Here is a 14,082-nt window from a genome sequence, read left to right on the forward strand (position 1 = left end):
TGAGGACTAAAAAGAAAGTCAGTGGGGCTAGAATATTGAGGGGAAGGGGAGGGAGAGTGAAGGGAAGTAAGGGATGATGCTGTTGAGATAGGTAGGGACCAAAGACTACAGGCCGACTCCTGTAGGGCCCTGTAGGCCCAGGTAAGAAGTAGACCAGAGACTATAGGCCGACCCCTGGGCCTGGGTAAGAAGGCCCAGGTAAGATCTTAGAGTTGACCTGCAGATTACCTAACTGCATGGAGAAGAAAAGACTATATATATATATATTTATTAAATTAGTAAATATGGGTACATTCTCAACATTTCTAGCAACTGGATTTAAAAAACCAGAACCTTTATAATCTTACTCCTGGAATCCAACGCCACAGTTTAATTCAGTATGAATAAAGATGCCACAAATGACATCTGTGAAGTCAACCACAGGGCACTGTAGAAAATCCTCAGGAAGATTCTTTATTTCATTCATTTCCTACTTACAAGGTGAAATTCCAAACTGTAACAGTTGTTTTTGCCAGTTCAGCCAATGGCTCAGAAGATCACCTTGTCCTAATTCCATAGTAGAAGCTATTCCAGGGGCAGGTCCGAGGGTTATGGACTCACTGGACTGGAAGGTGTCGTTCTGGAATCCGGCTACATTCCACCACTTCATTCCGGTTGGTGATCATCAGGGAAACAGATGGTATTTCTAGTCACTATCACAAAGATCAGAACTACCTCATTTGCATGTCAAGAAAATTTCCTCAAGTTTATTTTAAGTATTTTTATCATTTCCCTACAGTTGTTCAAGTGTCTGACATTCTTTCCGCTACCTCTAAGTTCCTTTCTTTTTCACATTATCTTTCTTGATTGCTTCTTCTTATAAAAACAAACAAACAAAAAGATGTGGATTTATTGTGCACATAAGCAGGTCCATACAGAAAAACGCACAGTAACAGCTCAGAGTATGAAGTCAAGAAGGAAGAATCTGAGATATCAGACTTGCTCTGAAATAAGCTGCTAGGGTAACACCACGTTAGCTTAATCAGAACTTTCCCTTACCGACTATTTAACAGTGGCAAATATAAAAATTCTGGTAGTTAAAATACATAGCAGTCACTCATATACTGCCCCCCACCCACCCAACTTCTGAACAGAGCTTTTTCAAGTTTTATCCTCCTTTTGTTTTAATTTAATGGAAAAAAACTTAAAAAGTCATGTTGTAGCAATGTATCCCCATAAAGATTTGCAATCTACCAAGATTTTAATGTGTTTTGAGAGAAATCTTACTGAAAGAATAGTGATAACCATTTCCCAGTAAACACTGAGTTAAAAACAATTTTTATACCCCAATCTGAGGTATAAACTTGCATTTTGGGGAACACAACTGCTGTAAATTAGACAATTATAGCAACCACCCAAGACAATAAAAGAAAGCTTATGACAACAGTCTGCCATATTATGGTGAGTGTCTATCAAAGTTCATCATGATTTTTTGTGAGATCTTCCCCATAATTGGTAGCTTGGCTTCCAACAAACATGTTCCAGTTCTCCAAGATCTCCTCTTTAGTTAGCTTCTCATCCTGTAGAAGAGAGGAAAGAGGTCTCTGATAACTGTAGTAACTCAGTGTGATGCTCATGTTATTTCACTGATGTGCAGCACTTTCAATACTGCCTTTAATAATTCAGCAGCTGCTGGGTACCTTCTTCATCTGCCATTACTGCACCACAAAACTCCAAACGGGAACAACCTCCTGCGATAAAAGCTGTGCTAACGTACATCACACAAGGCCCCTGAGTAATTTCAGACGCTAGAATCCACTTGTATCTACAGGCAGGGTGGGTATTTCCAAAACAGGCCCTGAAGAATTCCACTTCCCTTTTGTGGCCTGACCACATAACCTGAGAATTTCGGACAATTAGCCAAGTGGGAAAGAGGCAGAACTTTTTTCTAAATTTATTTATTTATCCATTTGGATAAATAAGCGAGTCCTAGGGCAATGTAGGTTATACTTCTTAAATCCATGGCCTGCCCACAGCTAAGCTACTGGGTCTCCAATCCTAGGAGACGTCATTTAATGTAAATCTGTGGCACTTATCAGACTATCCAGGAATGTCTGGGCCTAATCACCTCATTGTGGGTTATCAGGGTATTGGCTCAAGTTCACAGGTCTCCACTGTAGGGCAAGAATGAAAAGTCAACAAGGACAGGGCCACACAGGCCAATGCTATCACCAAAAATGCAAACAAAACCAATCTTATGTAATTGGTCTCCCTTCAGTCAGTGATTCCAGAAGAATGTGAATACCTTGTTTGTGTCTGACTCATACACCAGGTGCCTGGCCTCGGCCTGTGCGTGGTCATAATCTTGAGGGAGGATCCAGTGGCGAATCTCATCTTTGTCCAACTTCCCGTCCTTGTTCAGATCCCGGAATTCATTAAACTGCTCCCGTTCCGACACCACCCAGTCCGGCTCAGGGCCATTCTCCTCGTGGGAAAACATATCCGCTAGAAGGGAAGGTGGTTCTTGGTTATGAAGACAAGTGAGAAGGTAAAAACCAAAAAAGTTGGCCTCCTGAGTTTGGAAAGGTGATGACCAATCAAGAGACCTAACTCGAACAGCTGGTGGGCAGTTTCCTGGGGACAATAATGTGATAGTGTATCCACCATGAAGGCCACGTGGTAGAATAGAAAGACCTGAGCTTAGGAGCCAGAGGATGAACCCTGGCTTTTGACTTAGTTCAGCAACTGGGATTAAGTTACTTAGTTCAATAACCCTTAAGTTTCTTTATCTGTAAAACGGGTATAAAAATTGATAAAGCACAGGGTTATTATGAAGATCAAATGGACCATTTATGTAAAAGCCCTCTATAACCCAAACTGGCACTATCTAAGTGAAAACTAATATTAATGACCAACACTGAGCACCTTCTATTGTCCAGATACCATATAAAGTACTTTACACACATTTTTTTTTCACTTGAATTTCACACGACTACTTTATGAACTAGGTACTCCCATTTTACAGATGAAAACAGTGAGGCAAAGGCTCACCCAATGACCCACAGCTAGTATAAGCTGGAGGCTGCACAAGAACATGCTTTCAACCTATGTTCTTAACCACTGTGTTTATTATTATTATTGTTTATATAATTTCCAAAGGGCTTTCACATGTCATTTTATTTCATCCTTATAACAATTCTGTAAAATAGGTCATTATCCCCATTGTACAAAATGGCAAGGAAAGGACAAAGACAATGTTTATGCATTGTGTGTTTCATCACTAGGTCTTCTTGGAAAAGAGAGGTACCCTGTGGGTAGTTTCTCTTCAATGGGATCAGAGCTTGGAGATGCCAAGTGGTGAGAGAGCAGGTAGTGAAGGAAGGAAAAGAGAGGCAAGACCCTTGGCTACAAAGTAGCTGCAGGTCAGCCCCACAGCTGACACATGCACATAGTTTTCTGACAAAGAGCTATCCCATATATTAATTAATTCGAACTGCATCCAACCCTGCAAAGACGGGTGCTATTTATTCCAATTTGACAGATGAGGAAACCGAGGCATAGAGCTATCACATGACTCCCCCAGGGTCACATGCCTAGTCAGTGGAGAAGTCAGGGCCCCTAATTCCAGTGCCTTTCCTACTACCACACCACCAGCAGCTTTCCACTCGTCCCTGCCTGAGCAGAAGGCTCCCCTAGAAATGACAAGTCGATACATCGGGTCTCTCTGGCTGCAAGCCACTCTGCATCTGATTTGCAAGCACAATGCCTCCGCCTCTCTCTCTCTGACCAGCATAAAGAATGCAACGCTTCTTTTAGGCAAAGCCACGCAAAGACTGTTCCTGACTTTGCACCATTTCAATGCAGAGTTCAGGAGGGCCAGGCAGAGCACACACTCTCAATCAAAAGCACTGCATTGTTTGTTTTAATCAGGCAGCCTCTGCTGTCAGTCTCATTTCATCCCCCGTCACTGCGAGACGTCCGCAGCTTTGAGTGCTTTGCTCGCACGTGCACCCAGCGAGAGGAGGGCTCTTCTGCTTGCTCGGCCGAGGGAGCTGTCAGCATCTCTTATTCTACAAAGGAAGTGCCACCAAGATCACTTTAATTACTACAGCGAGAGCTACCTGTCTGTTACCAACGACAGACAGGGAACAAGTGTTTGGTTCTCAGGATCAACCATAATTTCTAATGATTAGAAGAAACTTTGCTCTTCATTACTAAAGGCAATTGCTCTCATTCATGGGGTAGCAAAAGAATACAACCACAGAACCAGAGGCTGATGGCAACTCGGGCTCTGGTTTTACATTTAAAGGTAATTAACTGCCTAATTAACTGTCTTGTACACATTAAAGACGTGCACAAAAATTACATCCATCCCATCCCTCTTTTTCTAGGTTAACACCTAAATCAAATGACTTTCCAGCTTTTACTTTATTGAGACTTGTCACGAAGAGCTGTCGTGACAAGGCAGCCTGTAGTCGGAGCCTTGTGCCTTAGCAGCTGGTAAGGATCAAAAGGAAATTTCCTTGTTGCCTGCTGCTTCAGTCCTTTCTGCATGGGAGGCTGGAGGGGCTAGTGGGCTGCTGGGAAGGGCTCTCACCAGCCAGGGTGGGGGGTTTCTGACCCAAGTGTATTGAGTTGACTCTCAGCCAGCCAGCGCTCACAGATTCCTGAAAAGACACTTCTTGCTGTTGCTTCAGTGAAGTCCTTCAGAACAAAATTCTACATATGGCACTCCCAACTACAGGAAGGAAAACTAGAGGCACAAATGGCTATAAACTGGGCAGTTGTGCGCTTTGTAAAAGCATTTACCCAAGAAGAATGGCTTTCTGCAGAGAGCCAGGCACATAAGCAGGTCTGTCAACCATAGCTGCAACTACTCGGAGATTCTTTCCCTGACACTGTCTGCTCTATCTTCCCTGTAAATCTAAGGGATTGCCAATCCCACTGTGCAAAAGTAAAACTAGGCAGTGTGATGAAGGGTACCTCTCAGAGCCGTGGGGCCAACTGCTGGCCAGCCTCGTGGCAGGGCTAGTCTTTTCATCTCTTCTCCACTCAGTGAAGTCTAATAATGCTTCCCTGATACTGCACCACTCGGGCTGATGTGACAGATGGGGCTGGAAGGCCTCCCCACTGGAAATGCACAGGAGTGACACTTACAAACTTGCAGCTGTTGTTAAAAGAGACGTCTGGGGAAAGTAGCCAGACGTGTGGGTGGAGGAATGTGGCCCAGTTGGGACAGCTGAGCAAGCACTCACCAATGTACTCATCCTGATCCACAAACCCATCCCTGTTCTTGTCAATGTCCTCCAGAGTTTCCTAGGAAGCAAAGGGGAAAACAGAATGCGAGATGGCCGTCTGTTCTCAGGGTGAGAATGCTATTGTCCTCCTTTGTCCCGCTTTTACGGCTGAATGCTTGGTGACTTCTGGCTCATCTCCCTACCTCCCTAGGCGTTAGTTTCTTATCCGTAAAAAACAGCCAGTGGCTTCTGTCCCTACTTCCCCACCCCACAATTTCAAAGGCAGAATGCTCTCTTCAAAAGAAAATGTACCCAGAAGTAAATGTAAGAAAATGTAAACCCAGAAGTGCTCTGATCATATCACAAGCCCCGCCAGGTCACCCAGCTCCACCATCCAGCCAAAATACCCTCGGAGGACCTGCGAGGAACCCAGTGTGAGAACCACTAGATGAGATGATCACAAGAGTCCAGTGCTAAGTGGACTATGAGCACTGAGTTGCTGTCAGAGAAATATGAAACAGTAGACAATTAAAATCTAAAAGTATAGCTGACTTATTAATGTATTACACTGTATATTTAATACATTTGACTTAATGAGGTTTTTTGCAAGGGTCAATAATTAAATGAGTTTACTGTCTGTTGGCAGAGCAGCTCAAAGGCATCTTGGGTCAAAGAGCATGGCTCGCCTGCCAGCAGAGAGCCAATCTTGAAGGCACAAGATCCACTTATGGATAATTCTCCACCTGTGCCATCTTCTGGCAAGTTAACTATCACTAAGTAGATGCTGGGTGGTAAAGAGAAAGTATTCTTGGCACCTGTGTCCAGTCCTTAGGGTCATGGTGGTCATGAGGATGAAGCATGTGGCAAGAGTGGCACCAGCCACCAAATGGATAACTGCAATCACCCAGAGCTGATTATAAACAAAAGCTTGAGCACTTGTTTCCCAGCATTAAAGCAGGTGGAACCGGCTGGGGGCATCTTCCCAGGAAACAAGTGATGGCATTGATTTGATGGTTGTGGAAAATGAAGACATTTGGGACTCCATAAGACACTACTGTGAGAGCAACGACACTCTGAGGCCTTGCAAACAGTCGTCCTTCAGGGGCTGGGGGCTGGGCCATTCCCCTCCAAGGACCCACCCTCAAGGGCGGCACCTTTTCTAGCCATACTTTTCACCTTAAGTTCCTATACGGGTTTAACAATCCCACACACTCTATTTTAGTCTTTTTCCAATGCCCTTGAAGCTGAAAAATGGGGCAGAGACTAGCTGGTTGCTCCCTAAACCCACGTGCTCTTTCTAGATAATATCTAAGCTACATTTCCCAGTGTCCTGAGATTTAGGAGGGGCCCATGAACATAAACAGAAGGGATGTGTCATTTCCTGGCCAGAACAGTAGAGACAGACTGTGTCTTCTCATTCCCTCGCTTTTCCTTGGTCTGCCAGCTGGGTGCTGCCAGACACGTGCCTTCAAGATTGGCTCTCTGCTGGCAGGCGGGCCATGCTCTTTGACCCAGGATGCCTTTGAGTTGCTCTGTCAACAGACAGTAAACTCATTTAATTATTGACCCTTGCAAAAAACCTCATTAAGTCAACTACTAAATATACAGTATAATACATTAAAAAGTCAGATATACTTTCATGTTTTATTTAATAATTGTCCACTAAGTCATATTTCTCTGACAGCAACTCAGAGTCAGAGAAGTCCCAAGATGGCGGAACACAAGAGGGAAGTAGCCTGGCTACCCGATAGCACCTACAGGAGAGCTGCCCAGGAGATCCTTCTGGCTGGACTAGCTTTGGCTGGTGGCTAAATGGCTATGAGTGGGGGCTATTTGTTATAGCAGCTAGCATGCCCTGATTAATTTACTGGGTAGATAGGTATTCCAACACATTCTACTTCAGAGTCCTTCTATAATTCCCTTTAAGCTGAGAAACATTCTCTCTTTGGAAGGAGGGACAAGAGTTGGGGACAGTTTTCCCCCTGATCTTTTCCCACCCCAGGATCTTGGTGCATCTTACCAAAACCACAATTTCCTTCATATGCTCAAACTCCTCAGGGTGCAGAAAGGCGGTAAACTCCTCCCGGGTAGCTGTCAGGTCACCATCCTGGTCCGCAGCCTTGAACCTTCTTTCATCACGTGGCAGCATCTTTTTAAAAGTTTGATGATCTGGAGAATCATCAAGCTCTGCGGGGTTTCCTGCAGGACATACGCAGAAATGTTTAAACCACGCTACTGAGAAAGGTGTTTCCTTCTCGATCACTCATCTTTTGTGCCCCAGTGGTACACATGGAACAAAAGGTCATGGCCTATTGAGTTCTTTAAAACATTTTCTTTTAGAATGCCTCTAGTATCTGTCCCTTCAAGCTGACCCATAATCTAGGCCCTCATGGCTTATTAGGGGCATTGCCACAGGTGGTTAAGAACACAGGCTTTAGACCATACTAATGCCCAACTTCTCTTCACACAATTCTGCTTTCATCCTATCAGTCTTTGATCTAGAAAACAGAGCTCCCGAATACCCACAACATCTAGTCTCAGTGCCCCTGCCAGGCCTTTCAGATCTTCCTTATTCTGGCTACGTGTGTGCAAACAGGCTCCCCTCGGGCCTGTTTCTTTGCTATTAATATCTCTACCATGCACACAGCAGGTCTTCACCCTATTCCTCTGAACCCCACTTTCCTCTTCTTCCCCACAATCCTCCCTCTCTCCAAAGATAAATTCACTCTTCAAGACCCAGCTCCCAAGCACCACCCACCAGGAAGCCTTCCCTGACTGCCTGGGCCCACTCAATCCTTGCTGTCCAAAATTGGGCAGCAGTTTGAAACTGTACCACAGACAGCATGTCCCCTCTGCTTTCTTCCCAGTGTGCTTCTGAGATGTAAGTTGAAGTAGGGCAGCAACCTAAGGGATTTTTTTTATTAGTCTCTCATACCCCCCACCCTCCTATCTATAACTTCACTCAGAGTAAGCAACTCCGTACATTCTGAGTAAGCAGAGGAGGATGTTACACAAGCACGCTCTACTTAGGAGGTTGTGACATCTCCCCCAGGGAGCAGATACAAGAGAGTAGAGAGTCTCCCACAAGAAGCTTGTGACCGGGCCCTGGCTGTGTAATCGCTCCTGCAGCACCAAGTCTTACCTAGGTAGTAACCGTACGTGGCTTGTTTGTATTCTTCCCAGGAAATTTTCTCATCTTTGTCCCTATCATAATCCTTCCAGACTTTAGCGACATTATCGTAGATGTATCTTTTCTGCACCCGTTTGATCCAGGTTTTTAGCTCCTCGGTGGTGACAAAGCCATCCCCATCATTGTCAATTCGATCAACAATCTTCCTGTATTAAAAAACAAAAAAACCCACAAGGCTGTTAGAAAGGCTTATCGAGGCATGTGTGATCCTGGTCCAGCAAAAGATCAAACACCTGCATGATCTAAAAATGCACAAACAACTAAAATGGAATCAGTGATCCGATGGCGCTGGAAAGGATCTTACAGTTTATCCTTCCACGGTTGACATGCTTTCCCCTCTGTCCAGTGCCAAGGGCAGACACTACTGATGTGATGGATCATGCCCCTCTGTCCCGAAAAACCTGGAATTCTTCATAGCACAGTGCTCTGGAGACGGCCACTACTAATGGATGCAAGCTGATCTGTAAGATGAAGCCTATTGCTCTTCCCTGATGTAGTCCAATGTCCTCATTTTACAGTAATGGAAGCTGAGGCTCAGAGAAATTGAAGGATTTTTTCAAGATCACATAGCTAGTATTCGGTACAACCAGCCTAAGAACTCATGTCTTCTGGCTCTGGGTCCAATGCAAAAAAGTACAAAATTCTATGTAACCCAAAAGATGAGTGAATTGTTTTTTTTTTAAAAAGAATCCCACCATCGTGGATTCCAAGATTTGAAACTTAAAGCAGAAGGTGACCAGATCTTGTTAAACGAAGCACTAAATGTCAGAGTTGAAAGAGCCTTGACATCATGGAATCTATTCGAGAAACTTGACCAGCTTAGCAGCTGTGGGAGCCTAAACCCACTACTGTCAGGGTGAACACCCCTAAGCCACGGGTGTCACCATCTCCACAGCTGGCCCAGGTTCCAGAAATTTCCCACTGGACTCCACTAAGGAACTCACCATTGTCCATCTCTAGGCCAGATGGTCCCAGGGTAGGGACACCATCCCTGTAGAGAAGAACTTCAAAGACACCCACCAGCTATTTCCAATGTTTAAAATAGTTTCACCTTAAAAGTCCATTTACCTGGGATGAGGTTAGACAGACTAATTATGGATTGATTTCTTTGTTTAGAACTGGAATTCTATTAACTTAAGTGGTTAAACTTTCTTACTTTTCAACAGAAGGTCTCATTGGCAGTTAATCTTTAATTAAAACAGGGAAATGAATTCATTACCTCTTCATGGGTACAGTTGGAAAGTTTGATGGAGAAAATCTATAACTTTTTTGGGGAGGACGAGAAGGGGCAGAGTAAAACATCAAAGTCCCCACCTGCTACTTGAACCTGGGGAGCCCAGGCTCCTCTTTGACAGGAAGGAGTAAACACCGCTCACAGCCCTTAAGTGTCCCTTCATTTACAGTCTGAAGAGGTCTCAAGACTAAGACTAAACCTCAAGTCTCTTCACGCTTCCCCCTAGAAAATCACAACCAGACACAACAGAATTCTTTCAACATCATGCTATGTTCAGCCCACCTACTATGTGCTGGGCACTGCTCCAATCCTGGGGATATGGTGGTGACATCCCAGTGGGTTACCCAAAGCCAACAGAGGAGCAGAATTCCAGGCCAGAAAAGACCTAATGACACCAGACTGTACAACCCTCTTTTTGTGGAAAGGACAGCACCTAATCTATGACAAACATCCAAGAGATAGCTCAGCCTGACAAATGGTAGGGGCTCAATAAGTATTTGTTGGACAAATAAATTGACCTTAACCACTCTCTCTAAAAAATTCAAGAGTGAGATACTGGGAAAGGCAGCCCAACCCTTTAACCAGAACCCCTGGGTCCTCCTCCTGGCTCTGGTCTCCATTACCCATGTGATCTTGGGCAAGTGACTTTGCTCTCTGAGCGTCAGTTTCCCATGTGTAAACTGGAACACCTACTTTACAAGGAACGTGGAGGAATAAAAGAGAGAACCTGTGCCTTTCCCCACTAAAGATCGGGGTGGATATGGAAAACTCAGCACTCAACAGGCAGCAGAAATAAGCAAAACCTTGAGGGGGCCGAGGGCAGCTCAGAGACCCCCTGCCAGCCCACCAAGCAAGGCTGCCCAACTCTGCTGCAGATGAGGACTGCTATGTAGGGACAAAGGTGTCAAGAGAAACCAGAAATTGGGGTCTGTATGTGAAACACTCAAATCTTCCATGTTGGCAAGTACACTTTTTTCTAAGACAGTGCAGCATGTTTGTGACTGTGTGTAGTCTATGGGTCCCCACTTTGCAACCGTCTGCCCTAGGTATCTCTAGGAGTGTTAGAGCAGTCACATTTTAAGAACCAATGGTCAGGCAGTGGTGACACAGTTGCCCAGATCCAGCCACACTCATCCCTCAGCAGCCCAGACTTGGAGGGGACTCTTGAAACAAGCTGTGACTAGAGGAGTGGCTTCTCACACTCAGCTCCATCCCAAATTGGATGCATAATTTCCAACACCCTCTGCGCCACCTCCACTCCAGAATGGTGCAGCCACTACCTAGCCAGTGGCTCACGCCAGAGACCTGGTGTCACCCTTGATTCCTGCCTCCCTCCTCTCTGGCATTGAGTCAGGAGCAACAGCTGCCAGTTCTACCTCCCACTAGTGTCTGGATTCATCTTCTCCTGCCATCGGACAGGCCATGCCTTCTTCTGCATTCATCGCCTCCCCCCTGCCCCTGCTCTCCCTGGCTGTGCCTCAGTTAGTCTGACTTTCAAGCCCATACAGGATAATATAAAATCTCTATCTCACGGAGGTCCTCCCTGCTCTGCCCTGGGATTCCCCTTCATTCTTGCCTCTCACTTCTCACCGCGCCCCCCCCCCCCCCCCCGGCCCCTTTGCAGACGCAACATGTCTCATGCCCCAGAACAGGTTTCAAAACCTTTATAAACGGATTGTTCTCTCTTCAGGAATGCTTTCCTCTGTCGGACACCTGGCAACCTCTGAATCATCCTGCAAGCTCTGATACGGTGACATTTCCAAACCTCCAAGCCCCTCTCTCTAACCTTAGGGGTTCCTCCTCCTGGATGTGCTCACTGCCCTTTTGACATGCCACCATCACGACAATCATGCATAGTGTCAGTCTGTGCCACTCTCCTCCACATTTAATTATAAGCACTCTGAGGCTTAGAGCATGAGGTGTCATCTTTGTACCTGCCAGGTATCTGATGTGCCTGGTACATGTTAGCCATTCAAATGTTTGTTGTATGAATAAATGAATGAAGTCAAGGTATTGACACAAGGCCCAAAGGCAGACCAACTCCATGAGCATCTGTTCTCACCACTAGGTACCCTGTCATGATGAAGGCATTAAACTGGAAGCTGAAGGACCACAAACTATACAGTTCCCCTAACTCCAAATCTCAGAACTTCTCCCCTGCCTCCTCTCCAGTGACAATGTGGCTGCCACTCAGGACCCCAGAATAAATCAATGTCCAAGTGCCTCCAAGCAATACAATAGACTGAACTCATCAATGGCCCTCATTGTTAAGTCCTAAACAAGAAGAGAAAGTACTCTGCAAGATAAAAGGTAATTGTTAGGAGGTGACTCTGAAGTTCAAAGATCTTTTTATCAGAGCAGGCAGATGGTGCACCTACACAATAGGTATAATTTATCCTGATCTTCTAACTAAACATGTTGGCCTCTAGCAGCCCCCAGGAGCACAGGGATGGCTGTGTTCTTTTTAATGTAGCAGAACCTGAAGATCCTCCGCCCCCAGGAACCAGGTTCCGGGAGCCCCGGTGCCCAGTAGGCAGGGCTGCTGGGTCCCTCCAGAGCCCTGCCTCCATCTGGGGCCAGGCTGGCTGCTGTTTCCTCTGGAAGGATTTCCAGATAACTCTGCACAAGGTGTCTCTTCAGGGGAGCCGGGGAGGGTGTACTGGGATGTACCAAAGTTTCGTTTCCCAGGTTTGGTTCCTGACTCAACTGCCTTCGACAGCGAAATTCAAAATCCACCACCATGGCCACCCTTAAGCTTTTTGCCCCCAACACATCAGTTGCCAAGGAAGTATCTCTGCAGACATCTGCTGGAAACACAAACTAGGAGACCAGTTTCCACTCTCGCCCCCCACCGGCTCGCATCCCCAGCTGCCCCTCCCTTCTTAACAACCGGATTTTTATATCCTTACACCAGATTTCCCGGGCGATTAGGTAAAAGACAAGAACACCCCAGCCTAGGCCAGGATCACGCCTCTCCCTTCGCCTGCCTCCTTTATCTTTTATCCAATCTGTTCATCCTCGGAGACCTCCTTAGCAAGTGTCCCAACCCCCAGTCTCCGGAGTGGGGTAAGAGAGAAACTTCGAGAGTGGCTTAGAACTGAAGTCATTAAAAGGCCACTATGGACAAACTCTTCTTTTGTACATTCTCTCCCCTCCCTTCTGATGCAACCAAGGGGAGGGGGCGGGCCCCGCCGTCCTGGCTCCCGCGGCCGCTGCCACGTTCTCTCCTCCCCGCGGGGAGCCACCCCGGCCGGCCGGGTGCGGCTGCGATCTCCACGCCGGGGTCCAGCGCCCTCGGGCAACTTTGCCCAGGCCCAGGCGCCGGGCCGGGCTGGACCCGCCTTCGGGTCCGCGCGCGCGATTTCGCTTTCGCTTTGCCGCCGGCGTCCCGCGTGGCTCCCGCCCGGGTGGCCCCCGGGCACCTGCGCCGCCCCTGCGCGGCCCGGGCCGCGGCCTCACCCCAGCCTCTCCTTGCTCTCGTCCGGGGTGAGCTGATCGAAGGTCTTGGAGTCCTCCTTGCCCAGGAAGGCCTCGTGGTCGTACTGGAAGCTCTGGTTGTCCTCGGGCGGCCGCTCGCCCAGCTCCGAGTCGGGCCGCACCACGCGCTCCTTGCGCACCGTGGGCTTGGCCCGCAGCGCCCGCGGCGCCAGCACCAGCAGCAGCAGCCCCAGGGCGAGCCCCAGGCGGCGGCCGCGGCCACCGCGCGCCATCGTCCGGTGCAGCGGGCGGCCGGGAGGGTGGCACCGAGCGAGCGGCGGGAGCGGCGGCGCGGGAATGGGGGCTCGGAGCGCGGCGGCGGCGGGGCTGGAGCCGGCGCGGGGGAGGGGACGGGCCAGCCCCTCCGCCAGTGCCCGCCCCGTGCCCGAGCAGAGGGGCGCGCCCCGGGCCTCGGGCTGGGGAGCTTCGGGCGGCCCGGCTCACGCGCCCATTGGCCGCCGCGCTGCCGGGGGAGGCCGGGGCCGCCGAGCCACGTCGCCGGCCCGGGTGGTGGGCGCAGGGCTCGGGTTTCGCCTCGGCCCCTCCCCGCCATCTCGTCGCTAGGGGCGGGCCCGGGCGAACTGGGCTGGGGACTGGAGGGCTCGGAGGAGAACTGGGAAGAAGTTCTTTGTCAAGCAACAGATGTTTAGGATAGAGTTCCCTTTCTCCTCCCCCAGTTCCAGAGCACTGTTAGGACGGAGGCGCCACCCCTGCCCTCCGCCCCATCGACTTCCAACTGAATGAAGCCCCAGCCTCCGCCCCAGACCCTGCCTTGAGATGCGCTCTTAAGCCCAATCCAACCCCACTTGGCGAAATTTGAAGTCTGGTCACAAACACAAGAGACCGGACCAGTGTGGGCGAGGTCCTCTAGAAGCGGGGGTCGCAAACTCAGAGGCCACGGAGGGCCCATGTAAAGGGAGCCAGCCCTGTGTGCGTTCCAGCTGCCAGGAGGAATGCAGGCCCCG

At 48.2% G+C, this 14,082-nt stretch overlaps 1 protein-coding gene across 1 annotated transcript; it reads right to left on the reverse strand.

Moving 5' to 3' along the window:
* Positions 1–437: 437 nt before the first annotated feature.
* Positions 438–13,487, reverse strand: RCN1 (reticulocalbin 1). Its single transcript, XM_012739843.3, has 6 exons — positions 13,100–13,487; positions 8,359–8,552; positions 7,237–7,415; positions 5,235–5,295; positions 2,285–2,484; positions 438–1,559 (listed from the first exon to the last, which is right to left on the reverse strand). The coding sequence occupies exons 1-6, from the start codon at positions 13,348–13,350 to the stop codon at positions 1,452–1,454; spliced, it is 993 nt and encodes a 330-aa protein (XP_012595297.2). The 5' UTR covers positions 13,351–13,487; the 3' UTR covers positions 438–1,451.
* Positions 13,488–14,082: the final 595 nt, after the last annotated feature.

Source organism: Microcebus murinus, chromosome 4, assembly GCF_040939455.1.
Source record: "Microcebus murinus isolate Inina chromosome 4, M.murinus_Inina_mat1.0, whole genome shotgun sequence".
Classification (NCBI taxonomy): Eukaryota; Metazoa; Chordata; class Mammalia; order Primates; family Cheirogaleidae; genus Microcebus; species Microcebus murinus.